Source organism: Pocillopora damicornis, chromosome 11 (assembly GCF_964200805.1).
Source record: "Pocillopora damicornis chromosome 11, jaPocDami1.2, whole genome shotgun sequence".
NCBI lineage: Eukaryota > Metazoa > Cnidaria > Anthozoa > Scleractinia > Pocilloporidae > Pocillopora > Pocillopora damicornis.
The window spans coordinates 5,026,038-5,039,725 of NC_142680.1; the positions used below are offsets into that span (position 1 = coordinate 5,026,038).

At 38.2% G+C, this 13,688-nt stretch overlaps 1 protein-coding gene across 2 annotated transcripts; it reads left to right on the top strand.

The window, feature by feature from the left end:
- Window positions 1-637: 637 nt before the first annotated feature.
- LOC149037140 (putative carboxypeptidase X1) lies at window positions 638-9,218 on the top strand. Of its 2 annotated transcripts, XM_089186940.1 has the most exons (4): window positions 638-766; window positions 5,633-5,824; window positions 6,415-6,559; window positions 8,771-9,218. In XM_089186940.1, the coding sequence occupies exons 3-4, from the start codon at window positions 6,490-6,492 to the stop codon at window positions 9,166-9,168; spliced, it is 468 nt and encodes a 155-aa protein (XP_089043066.1). In that variant the 5' UTR covers window positions 638-766; window positions 5,633-5,824; window positions 6,415-6,489; the 3' UTR covers window positions 9,169-9,218. The 2 variants fall into 2 exon arrangements, with proteins under 2 accessions (XP_089043066.1, XP_089043067.1); XM_089186941.1 differs by lacking the exons at window positions 638-766; window positions 5,633-5,824 and having other exon boundaries at window positions 6,359-6,559.
- Window positions 9,219-13,688: the final 4,470 nt, after the last annotated feature.

Here is a 13,688-nt window from a genome sequence, read left to right on the forward strand (position 1 = left end):
GCGGCCTTTTCTCAAAAAATTCCTTCAATTTCTGTTGTGCAATTCAAGGTACAAATGTCCAAATTGAACGGAATTGGAAAGACTCACCAGGAGCGTATATTTGTTGTAGAACTTAAATTAAAACTTCGCTCGCTCTTTCACTATGAACAAATTGCTCGAGAAAATTCAGATATTAAATGAATGAAAGTTCCATCGTTCAGTTTAACTGTAACCAAATACCTCACGTTTCAACTTTCTGGGTACTTTTTGTGAACGATTAAAATTAATTGCAGACGGTTTTTAGGCCGCTTGTCAACCAACGTAATGACACTGTTGTTTATACAAATTCATTCTGAAACCAATATTTTTCGGTCAACCAAAGTGATTTGATAGAGAGAAAAGAGAGGATTCATAAGTTATTTATCGGCTTGAGGTAGTGACCGACGTGTTTGCTTAAAAATACTGCCCAGCCGGAAAACGAGGTATATTTATGAAAAATGACAACGGAAGTTGGGATGTACTCGGCGACTCACGAAAGCGTTACCGTGGCCCGTGGGCAGAGATAGGAAAATACTGACCGGGTAAAGAACCAATCAGATTGCAACATTCGTTACCGTGCCCCCTAAAAAAACAATAAAAAAGGTTATTGAACTGAAACATTAGGTGTCTGCAACGTTTCAGTTTCTCAGTGAGTTATGAAGTAACAACAGCGGCGAAATGTCGGAGTTTGATTCCGCGCTGTACTTCCAAGTGGCTTTCTTCGCTTTTCTTATTCCTCTAGGTTCCGGTGAGTTCTCTATCATTTATAATCTGTGCATACGAGTTAAGATCTCAACGAATTCACAGATTGTTTTTCGCAGTGACTCCATAGATATGAAGTTATTAAATTCCATTTCATTGCCGTCAATTGACAAACTGTCGGGTCCGACCGAAAAATCCCATGTGAATTCAAACATCTTCTTTAAAGCTGAAACATCTGACAAGTTATTTTATTTTGAGAGAATGAGTCTGGAGAATTGTAGTTGCGATTTTCAAACCTATCTGGCATAGTATGAGTTACTTCCTGGTAAGGGATAAGAGCGTCTCACCGACTGACCTCGTCGCTCGTCTTTTCTTAGTTACGTAAGAGCATGATCTTCTCTACTTGGCTTCACGATGTTTATGAAGCGTTAGCTTGAGAGAGATCTGAACTTTTTTCGGAACAGAACTAGCTCGCTTCGTTATCGATTAAAATATGACGGTTTCCTAATTACACGGTCATCATTATTTGAAAGGCATATTTGAAAGCCATGATCACATGAGAAGTAGTTTTAGAATTTGGACGATTTCGACTGCCTTCCTATACTTTTACTTAAAACAGTTTCTGCATCATATCGAGCTTTTGCTTGAATTTACGAGCTGTCCGATTTCTTGAACACAAAGTTGTGTCAGTATGCAAATCTGGCGTTTTTTTTTTATTTTAAGATTCCATTTTAGTGTGCAAACTAGTTCGATACATTTACTGCCATTTAGCTTCTGCTGAAGGCATTGGATAAACATGTAATGACGATTATTCAATAAACCAGCGTGAGCCAAATCAAAATGGCAGAGAACTTCAAGAACAAAGTAAACTGAAAGTTCAATTATGTTAATAGGTTTGTCGTGACTTGACATATCACTGTCGACTATTGTTTTAACAAATGAGCAGGCAAACACGGCCAAAGTGGAAAACTGTCTGACCAAGCGTTGGAATGAAGTCGTATTCATCACTTTACTCAAACAATACACCATAAGCAAATAGCAAATACAGTTCAAGTTAAACAAAGAATGAACTCAGCTCGCCTCAGACGTAGGTGTTTAAGAGGCGATCTCTGTAAGAGCGGTCCAAGATATTTCGCATCGGGAAAAAGTTTTCCCTCAAACTTTGCCCAATAAACTATCTTTGGTAGCAAGTAAATAAAACCACATTAGTTTCTGGAAATACCGCGGTTCAAATAAAATTTTTAGAGCTCTCAAAAGTCAAAGCTGCTAAAGGCCCTTTTTTGACCTCTTGCGACATCGAAAATTTCAAAAGTTGAATACCCTGGTCCTCGTATCACACCGCATGCAGCAAAAAATCTCTTGTATATTTTTGTATTGTGATATGTTAGGTGAATGAAAAGTATTTCAATTTTGATATTGTTTATTCAAGGGTTCGTCGTAATTTATTTAAAAACACTCGTTAGACAGCTTTTTGAAATTGGTCAAAAGTACTCTTTCCTTCTTGGTTGATATTGCTCAAGTCCAGACCAGACCATTGAAAACTCCACTTGATTTCTTCTAATAAGATGTTTGGCTGCAGAAAAATATAAAAACATCTTGCACTTATTAATTTTGTTCGCCGCAATGACTTCAAACTTTCAGCGATTTTGCTAGCGTGACAGCCGATTATGCAAATTAGTTCATTGAACAAACTCCGACCGTTTTATATAAGTAGCTCAATAAATCTTAGATTTTAACCATTTTAAGTTGAAAAGATAGTAGGACAGAGCCTTTAGACTACACCGATTGATACTCTAAACATTTCAAAAGGCCAGAATTCGACAAATTTTACCCTCTCGTGACGAAAGACGTCAACAACAATGCATCGAATATCATAATTTGATTAGCGCTCGCTTAAGATTTTAATGGCAAACTCTTTCTTAAAAATTTGGCTTCTGCTACTTCATGCATATTTGAGTTCTGACAGGTTACGCTATTCAAACCTGTATGAACATTTCAGAACCAAACTACAGGATTCTATTTAGTGTAACCGGCGATAACAGCACACATTGAAATACACCTTAACCAGTGACTCTGTCACTTAATTCCATCGTATAATTGTCCTGAATACCTCTCAAGTCCAAGTAAAGCAGCGATTGCTCGAATTTCTAGCTGACAGGAACAAATGATATTTGGTCGCCACACCTGTCTGCATAGCAGTCGCTGTTCATAACTTTGGAGAGTTCTTGTGAAAAAGGATATCGCATTCGCATAACGGGTGGACGTCATAATTAGACTGCATTACAACTCCACTCCGAAATCATTTCCTCCATTTTTGCAAGAAGTGTTGTCTTTTTTATCTCGCATTTTGAATGCGAGCTCAAAATGTTTGCACATGTCTCTTAGTACCTTGACTTTGAGGCTGGGCAACCTTTACCCTCTTGCCAACGAGCACACATCATAGACAGCAAACATGATTGGATTTTTCAGTCCTATCTCATCCATTACTGTGCTCCTGGCCTCCCTCAAACACGATTACTGCCTGACGTTTTGCGAAAGCCGTACACTTGCACCCCTCTTATAAAGAGCTCATCCCATGGGAAGCTGTGAAGCACTTGTCAAGGGTTCTGTGGCCGCTGCAACCAGTTCAGTCGAACCCTCTAATGACAATGACTGAAAGTGATGAACCCACTCCCTCTTCACTTTGCCATAAAGACTTTCAGTCATGCTCGCAGACACAGGACTCACATGATGAACCACCAAGTTCATATGGAGCTCAAGGTCGGATTCTGTGACGCAGGATTTTTTTCAACAGGCACCTCACTCTTCGCCTGTGCTCATGCCTTCTTTATTTGTCTATCTGAGAGGTTTTCAAATGGCTGATGCATGCGTTTAAGCTCGTTGGCTGAAAATCTATCGGCATAAATACTCAGTATTTGAGTCCTAAGTGATTTTGTGGGAGCATTCTGATAGGCGGCCTTAAGGGTTTGAAGGCCAACATCAATAGCTGTCTTGCACTTCTCTTCATGGTCTACGACCGCTTGGAATAATGCTTTTCCATCTCTTAGAGCAATGACATCGCACACCAGCTGGCACGCTTCCCCAGCTTTTTGTACAAACTCCGTGTTCGGGAAAGGAGCATTTTTCCCTACAATCTACTTGGGATTCCAAATGTGTAATCCTGGGCTTTTGTGCAACATCGGCGAGGCTATCGATATATGCATTTAAGACTTGAATTGGATCTATGCTAAAGTTCTGAATAGAACTGTCTTAAAGACAGGTGTGCAGACAAACTTTCTCTTATTCCAGCCCACTAGAATGCTGATCTAAAAAATGATGTTATCGCTACTTTATTTAGAAAGGAGAAGGATGTACCTCCTCTTGACGCTTGATTGATCTAAATTGAAGCCGCCCGGTAAGATGTGGGTCTGTAAGCCCTATAGACAGTTTGTTGTTGAAGATTTGGTTTAACGAACATCAGAACGTTCGTAAAAGCTAACCACATGATGAATTTTCGTAAGAGACTAACTCTATAAAGAAATTTCGTGAAAAATTGACCGTGTAATGAAACAAAGCAAGAGTTAAGATTGTAAATGCAGAATTGAACGCTTCTGCACTGCATTACTATACTTAGCCTTTGTTGTGTACCTGATGATATTCGCCCACATATTAACGGGGCACGGAAACACACAAACCTTTATACAAACTTTAGGAGTAACGCATGACAACTGAATTACCTGATGTACTGGTAATCGCTCATTGTGAATGAAATTACATGCAGTAGAATGTAGAAAGGAAAATTTTGAAATAACTCTGAGTCACTTTTAGCCATGTTGCTCTTAAGAGGAAACGATTTACCCCGAATTGTGGCCTAAAAATTGGGTAAAATGTATGGGAAGTCGAAGAGATGGAGAAGGAGAACGTGCTCTTTAAATAGAGCAACCAATTTCGATACTGTGGTAGGAGTTGAATAAAGCAATGCACCGTTGAAAATGATTATTTTGTCTTTCCACAGTCCATGTCGGTATCTTTTCGAACCAAACGATGCCTCGAAGGAAAATGTGTGGATTTTTTTTTATTTATGTTTCGAGTGAAGGATTTATTTTGCCTCTGGAAAATGTAAGCAAAAATAGAAATACCAGGAACATTAAATCGCCTTTTTTCCTCTTGATAGAAATTCTACGACCAAATCTTTGAGTCGTTCAATTGAAAATATTAGATAGTTTTAGATTTACAACCGCATCATGGACTTCAAATATTACTGAAGGTCTTGTGACAAGTACCTTCACAACAGTCGCAAAAATATATCGATACAATATCAGTCTTATGCCTGAAGCGTGACGTCGTGGACTCGGTTGATCAATCACCTGCTTTGTCTCGCCAATAAAAGAATGTTTTTGACGTCAGCAAATGACGTTTGCCTTTTTCTTGCCAAAATTAAATCTATCAAGTATGTGCTCCTATTATTTGTTTTAACTTGGTTAGGGTGGCTTAATAAAAACACCTAAACCTTGACTCTGATCATTTCTTTTTAAACCGATCGACCAGTGCCCCCCTTTTTGTATCACCCCAAGTAAGATGAAGTGAAGGGATCGATTGAATCGCCCCCCCCCCCCTCCCCGCAAGTGATTCTGTGCCTTCTTCCCTGAGGCAGATCAAGCTATCAATTCCTGCAGAACAGGGGTAATTTTTTTCTTTTTCCAAACAAGTGAAATAAAGAGGGGCTCGCGTCTCCACTTGCCTTGATGAGCCAAAAAAACCGCCTCTTCTGTAGGTTAACTTCCTGTGCTGTCAAACAACTACTTTCGAACATTTTCAAACAGTTTTCGGGTCTAACGTAACATGGTATGCAACATTGGCGATATCAGTTAAACCTTACGGTTTCGTATCTTCTCAGTGGTCCGTTAATCTGTGTTTTTGTTGTAAATTTTAGGAATACAGAGATTGTAGGGTTGTTTTTGTGAAGGAGTACGTTTTTTCAAAATTGAGATGGATAATTAAATTGGAAGCGATTGTTTCACAAGAGATGTGCTGGAAAGAAAAAGAAAAGAAAAGAGGAACAAAGATGGTCAGTGAAAGTGATATTCAGACCGATTAACTCTCAGGATCGACAAAGGTAAAGGAGGTAAGTTTCAAAAGAAATTGTGGTGCTAGGTTGGTAGGGGGTATAACCTGATAATTTGGTTTTGTCAACTGAGTTGATAATGTAAATTGGCCACCGTAAAGAGTTTCTTAAGAGATTCTCTATAAACTGTGGCCCTACCTTGTCAAGATACACAAGTGAAAAAACATTCCCACGCAGGACATTTGAGCATAGGTTTGCTTTTCTAGATTCTTACAAAAAAGTTATTTCAATAAAGATTAGCTTTAAATGTTTCAGCACACAAATCATGATTGACAAGTTGATTTTATAACCAGTGACGCTCGCACCAAGAAACAATGAAAAACAAAGAAATAATTTAGACTTCCTGTAATAGTGCAACAGTTGTGGGAAAAACACCAGAGATTGTTGTAGAAAGTTTTCAAGTCATTTTTTTTTTTTTTTATATTCAGAAATTCTTTTTAGATTTCATGATTGCTTCCGTTGTCTTTTGCCTGTAGATCATCCCTTTAAAATAGAGGAGTCTAAACCCGTTTTGTCAAAGCGTGATCTTTCGGTTAGCTGCTGAAACTCCGGGAATATTTATGATAATGAGTTTAATTGTAACTTGGCAGATGCGCTTCAACGGAGATGGTGACCTTTTTAAGATGCAAAAGGCTATTGAGTTATGAAATAACAACAGCGGCGAAATGTTGGAGTTTGATTCCAAGCTGTACTTCCGAGTGGCTTTCTTCGCTTTTCTTATTCCTCTAGGTTCCGGTGAGTTCTCTGTCATTTGTAATTTGAGCATACGAGTTAAGATCTGCACAAATTCACCGATTTATTTTTTTGGCAGTGACTCCTTACATATGAGATAATTAAATTCCATTTCATTGTGTTCAGTTGACAAACTGTCGAGTCCGACCGAAAAATGTCAAGTTAATTCTATTATCTTCTTTAAAGCTTAAACATCTGACAAGTTATTTTATTTTGATAGAGTGAGTTTGGGAGAATTCTAGTGGCGATTTTCAAACGTATCTCGCATAGTATGAGTTACTTCCTGTTCAGAGGTTACAACGGCTCATTGACTGACTTCGTCGCTCGCCTTTTCTTAGTTTCGTAAGAGCATAATCTTGTCTACTTGGTTTCACGATATTTGTGAAGCGGTAGCTCGAAAGAGATCGGAACTTTTGTCGAAACTTTTGTCGGAACAGAACAAGCTCGCTTCGTTATCGATAAAAATATGACGGTCTCCTAAAGACACGGTCATCGCTCGAGGAGAGGTACCTTTGAAAGCTATGATTATATGAGGAGTAGCTTAGAATTTGAACGATTTCGATTGCTTTCCTTTACTTTTACTTCAAACAGTTTCTACACCATATCGAGCCTTTGCTTTAATTTCCGAGTTGTCTAATTTCTTGAACACATAGTTGTGTCATTATGCAAATTTGGCACTGACTTCAAAATACTCCATCAAGTTTCCATTTTGGTATACAAACTAGTTCGATACATTTACTGCCATTTAGTTGCTGCTGAAGGCAGTGGGACAAAGATACTATGACGATTATTCAGTAAAACAGCGCGAGCCAAATCAAAAGGGCAGAGAACTTCAAGGAAAAAGTAAACTGAAAGTTCAATTATGTTAAGAGGTTTGTCGTGACTTGACATATTATTATTGACTATTGTTTTAACAAATGAGCAGGCAAACACGGTCAAAGTAGACAACTGTCTGACCAAACGTTGGAATGAAGACGTGTTCATCATTTTATTCGAACATTATACCATAATCAAATAGAAAATACAATTTGAATTGAATAAAGAATGACTCAGCTCGCCTCAGACGTAGGTGTTCAAGCATTCGATGTATATTCATGAGACACGACACGGAATAACCATAAAATAAACAATCATAAAGTGTTAATAGACATTTCATTCCATTAACTCATAGAATTTGCTTCCACGCCGAGAGACTGAGATTTGCAAAGACCTTTCATGAAAATCCCGAATCGAGGTGTAGTTCTGAAACAAACTTCAACAACAGACCAAGAATTTGAAAAGCGTTTCAGATTAAAGTGACGTGTTGCAAGGAGGGCCACAAAAAATATGGAGAAAGATGTTCTTAAAGCATAGCGACCATAACCAAAATTTGCGTTCTAAAGTGAAATTTTGAATTGTGTCCAATTGAAAATGTTCTGGGAGTTAACTAGTTTCAGTAAATATTTGGGCACACTTCACCAATCGTTAGTCCAATCGATGATGTCATTGATAAATTTATCATGTTAAACTACTCTTTGGGGTTTCACCAACGACCAGCTAGAACAATTCTGTAGGGCCTATTTAACAGAAAGTGGGGGACCCCAGGTTATTGAGGTAACCCTCATAGCTTTGGTTAGAAAATAGTCCGTGTTTACACCCAATCCTACAACCCCGGGGTTCCGGGGTGAGGTTGTTAAACAACATGTGAAGGGTGCGCAATACCGCTACCAGAAACAGGATCATTTATACTCCCTCCACGGTTCACAATGAACAAATCACTACAGGATTTAGCCTACGGAATTCGAGATTAATCGGCTTCAACCTGCACTTGCACTACGGCCTTTTATCTTTGTTAGCCTTTGATTATTTCCTGGTATAACTCTTTAAACCATGTGACAACCTCTTTTCTTAATCACGTGACTAGCTTTGCAAGCTGAGTTATTTTCCCGCCAAAATCCAAGATGATGGCATGGTTACTAAGCATGCCACATTCAACATGGAGGACAGTAATCTCATTTTGAACCGAGTTACTACATCTGTTTTATAACTTAAACGATCATAAAACGCCTAGGTATCCAGGTAAATAACAGGGTAATTTTTCGGGCTGAATACATCCTGAAGAAATGGTATCGATAGTAGAAATGTCGTACTAGATATTAATAGTTGTTCATTTACCTTGAGTTAATATGGTTTTATGTCAAATTTTATAACTTTCTGTTTTTAACTTTTTTATAGGGGTATGTATCGATTTGGATCTTGGTTTGGAAAATGAGAGAATTTCAGATGGTAACATAACCGCTTCTTCAGTACAAAATGCCAGCACACCAGCCAAGAATGGTCGACTGAACTACAGATCAGGATCATCATGGTGTGCAGGAACAAGTGACACTAACCCATATCTACAGATTGATCTACAGACACTTCATATCATCTGTGCTGTGTCTACTCAAGGGAATTCTCAAGCAGATCAGTGGGTGAAGACCTACAAGCTACAATTTTCCATAGATGGGACAACTTGGACGGACTACAAGGAAGTTGGACAAGTTAAGGTGCAATGTTTTCTAAGTAATGACAATTTGAGTACAAAAATACAACTTGTTTTACATGTATTTCATGTAGTGAAAAATACATGAACATTGTCCTCACAAATCAGATTTTTCTGTACTAACATAGGCTGCCTTTTGTAACAATCTCATTTTTTCTTAACCTAGTCACCAATTTACTTGAAGCCTACAGTAATTTTCATTATGTATCTGTAATATTATTTAATGTTATAACTTTTCGTATGGTGAAAAACTGTGACCGAGGTCTTGAAACAGCATTTTCAAGGCCGAGGTCACAGTTTTTCACCATACGGATCGACCCTTAGCCAGTAAGTAACGTATTTATTTTTTTTTTTAAACTTAACGAAATACATTCCGAAAGAACCCGAATAATTTAGGGCTTTAAATACGGCAAGCTCTTCCATAAACTGAACAATTTTTGAGCGAGTAAATGGTAGGTTAAAGTAGAAGTGATACAAATTAAAGAGAGATGCTTCACTGAAACATTTCACTTGCGTGATGATAAAGGTGATTTAAAAGGCTTCCAACAAAGTTTGGAACATCATTTTTACAAGTATCTGTCACAATCTGACACCTAACAATTAGAGAGCGCGTAAGAAAAAAAAAAAAGCGCAAGAAGATTTGAAAAACAACCGAATTAGTTTGGCAAGGTCTGTCACGACAAAAATTTTCTTAAAAAACAGTCAATGATCTAGCGGAAAGTATTATTCCCTCTAATCGACGATTCATTCATGTACGAAGATTTACCTCTGATCATTAAGTAAACGGCCAGGAAAGTAATCGTGAGTAAATTCAAATTTTTTATTTTGAAGTTGTGAGAGTCTGCACGTTTGTTTGTTGCAACGGCGTGTGTAAATCTGGTCTTTCCTCCACAAAAACTTAATTTGAACGGCACACTCGTACGAGACACAAGGGCATCAAATGCGGCCTTTTCTCAATAAATTCCTTCAGTTTCTGTTGTGCAATTTATGGTTCCAATGTCCAAATTGAACGGACTTGGAAAGACTCACCGAGAGCGTATATTTATTGTCGAACTGAAATTAAAACTTCGCTCGCTCTTTCACTACGAACAATTTGTTTGAGAAAATTCAGATATTAGATGAACGAAAGTTCCATTGTTCAGTTTACCTGTAACCAAATACCTCACGTTTTAACTTTCTAGGTACTTTTTGAGAATGATTAAAATCAATTGCAGACGGTTTTTAGGCCGCTAGTCAACCAACGTGATGACACTATTGCTTATACAAATTCATTCTGAAACCAATATATTTTGTCAACCAAGGTGATTTGAGAGAGAGAGAAAAGAGAGGATTCATAAGTCGGCTTGAGGTAGTGACCGATGTGTTTGCTTAAAAATACTACCCGGCCGGCAAAACGAGATATGTATTTATGAAAAAAGGCAACGAAAGTCGAGATGTACTCGGCGACTCACGAAAGCCTTACCGTGGCCCTTGGGCAGAGATAGGAAAATACTGACCGGGTAAAGAACCAATTGCAGATTGCAGGATTCGTTACCGTGCCCTCTAAAAAAAAAAAAAAACAAGAACATAATGAGATTCATAATATCAATACAACAATTTGGGAACACTTCGGTTGGTATTTTCTGAATGAGATGAACAAGGGTAAACCAGATTTCAATTTATTCAAAGTGTTTCATATACATGATACGATGAAGAATTAGCGAGAAGAGCGTGATTAGCTGCAATAAGGTTAAAACCTTTTTCTTAAGTGCAAAAACAGCTGAAAACAGAAAGTTAGCAACAAAACAGCAAAAACGTTGTTTCGAGTGACATAAAGCTAAGATGACCCAGTTAGCTGCAAACAGGCCAAAAAGCCAATTTCAGACCAAGAAAGCTAAACATAACATAAAAAGAGCAAACAAGCGAAAAAGCGTTTTGACCTTGCTATAAAGCTAAAAACAGTGTGATCAGCTGCAATAAGGCAAAAACCTTTTCGAGCGCCAAAAAAGCTGAAAACAGCGTCATTTACCAACAAAACACCAAAAACGTTGTTTCGAGTAAGACAGAGCTAAAATCACTCAGTTAACTGCAAAAAATTAAAGAAAGCCAGCTTTAGTGCAAAAAACACTAAAAACAGCGTAACAACAGCAAACAAGCAAACAAAAAAAGCTGAAAAAGACCGTGAAATAAGCTGCAATAAGACAGGAAACCTGTCTTTGGCACTTTCTCACCGAAAAATGATGTTCCGCCTGTTAACAGCTTGTTCACGCTATTTATGGCTTTATCGCACTAATAAGAGGATTTTTCCCTATTTGCAGTAATTTGTAGGTATGTCTTACTCACAAAAACATTTTTGCTTCCTTCACGCTAGTTTACCCTGTTTTCAGCTTCATAGCACAGGAAAAGAGATCGTCGTTCGTTTGCAACGAAATTAGGCTCTTTTAAGCTTTCTCGCGCACATAACATTTTTGCACTTGCTTGCCACTGAATAAATCTGTTTTTAACGTAGTTGCACAAAAGTGCAGAAAGTTTGCTTCCTGTTTGGAGCTAATGACACTATTTTAAGCTTTATCTCACTCAAAACATTGCTCTGCTTTTCGGTGGATTTTGTCCATACGAGGCAATTGAGCCAACTCAGCTACTTTCTGAATTTTGTGCTGTTTGACTGTTTCTGCTGTATGTCATTTTTTTTTTAAATTAACTGTTTCCTTGCTAGTTTGACCATTTAACCACTTGAGCTATTTGAGCTGGTTATGATTTTTGTCCCATGAAACTCTGACCCTAAGTTAAGTTTAACCATCTTAGCTACTTGGCAGTTGAACCACTGAAGCTAGATTGTGCAGTTTGTGCGGTTAAATCGATTAAGGTAATGATGCTTTTTGTCTATCTGAGCCATATCAGCTACTTTGACTATTTAAACTACTTCAACCAATTAACAACGATATTGAAATCTGTGCAGCTTACCTGTCTTGGCTGGTTTCACTATTTAGCCAGTCGAAACAATCAAAATAGTTTTCAAGCAATTAAGCTATTATTTTTTTAACCAGTTAAGATAGGTTGTGCCATTTTTCTTAAATCCAGTTGAAGTGTGTGGGCTAGATTGTTCAAATTGTGCAGTTGAACTGATTACGCTGGTTGAGAACTTCAGTTCAGTTGAAGCATTCAAACCATGTGATGTACTCCGACCAATTAAGCCAGATTGTGCAGTTTGTGCAGTTGATCCCATTAAGCTAGTTTTGAATTTTTTCCACTCTAATCATTTAAGCTTGATTGAACAATTGAACTAGTCTAACCAGTTGACATAGATTCTTTAGTCAGTGCAGTTATAGTGTTTGCAATGGTTTGACTATTTTACCATTTGGACTAACAAACCTTGTTATGTATTTTGCGCTGTTGGACTTTCTAAGGTAGTTTGAACATTTCAACTACGGGAACCAACAGATACAAAATTGTTCAATTTGTGTATTTACCTGACCATGTCATAGTTTTTTACTTTTGCTAAAAAACTATCCAAAACAGCTAGTTGAAACAAATGTTAAACAATGGGTGACTGATCTGGTCGAAGCGCAATCTATAGCCCGATACGATGGAAGAAATCGTGTTCTATTAGTCATCATAGATGTCTTTTATTGTAAAATGCGCCAAAAGGACAGAAACCCCAAAAACCTCAGACGGATGATAGCAAAGAATTTTCCAATGGCACTTTTCAGAATTTGAGAAAGATAAAGGCATTCTACACCTTTCAACCCAGAGGAAATACCAAAGCCAGCATGGCAGAAAGATTCAACCGTACCTTGAAAGATAGGCTTTATCGTTATGTCACCAAGTCTAATTCCTTGAAGTATTTGAACATCTTGCAAGCTTTGGTAGATGGGTACAATCAATCGTATAACCGTAGTACTGTAATGAAGCCCTCTCATGTCAATACTGAGAATATGTGTGGGACACGTATGCGAAACGACTCCGTTGAAAGAAAAAGGATCGTACAAGACCGCCTTTCAAAGTCGGTTTGAATGAAAAGGCTAGGACGTTCCAAAAAGGGTACCTATCAGGTAGGACGGATGAACTGTTCATCATTTCGCGAATGGTACCGGAACTCGTGAACAAAGTCAAGGAAACGATACCTTTTACGGACAAGACTTACAAAAAGTGCAAGTGCCCGACGATGCCTTATGTGACATCCAAAAAGTCTTGAAATGAAGCGGAAATAAAGTGCTGGTGAAATGGATCAGTTGGCTAGACAAATTTACCTCGCTCCCAATGTGTGGCTTCATAGCTCAGTTGGTAGAGCATCGCACCGGTATTCGCGGAGGTCACGGGTTCGAATCCCGTTGAAGCCCTGATTTTTTTCAGGCTTCTTCTTTCCAATTGCTTAAATTGGAAAATTTACTGCGATGATCACATTTCACTTTCAAATTTACCTCTTGGGCGGATAACAAAGATGTCGAGAAGACTTGAAGAAGGACAAAGTCGTCTGGATCCGTTGCTAGGGGATTTTACGAGCAACCGAGAACTTACGCCAGTACGGATGAATTTGCCGGGAATAGACCTCAATCGTTCAGCAATCGATTACCTTATCAGATACGTCCTTAAGAACGCGGATGGAAAGTGGGATTATCCCAGATCCCT

Bases quoted from the DNA above. Each gene is read 5' to 3' on its own strand.
- LOC149037140 (XM_089186940.1), top strand. From the start codon at position 6,490: ATGTTGGAGTTTGATTCCAAGCTGTACTTCCGAGTGGCTTTCTTCGCT. The intron at 6,560-8,770 runs GTGAGTTCTCTG...ACTTTTTTATAG, and splicing joins TCTTATTCCTCTAGGTTCCG to GGGTATGTATCGATTTGGAT.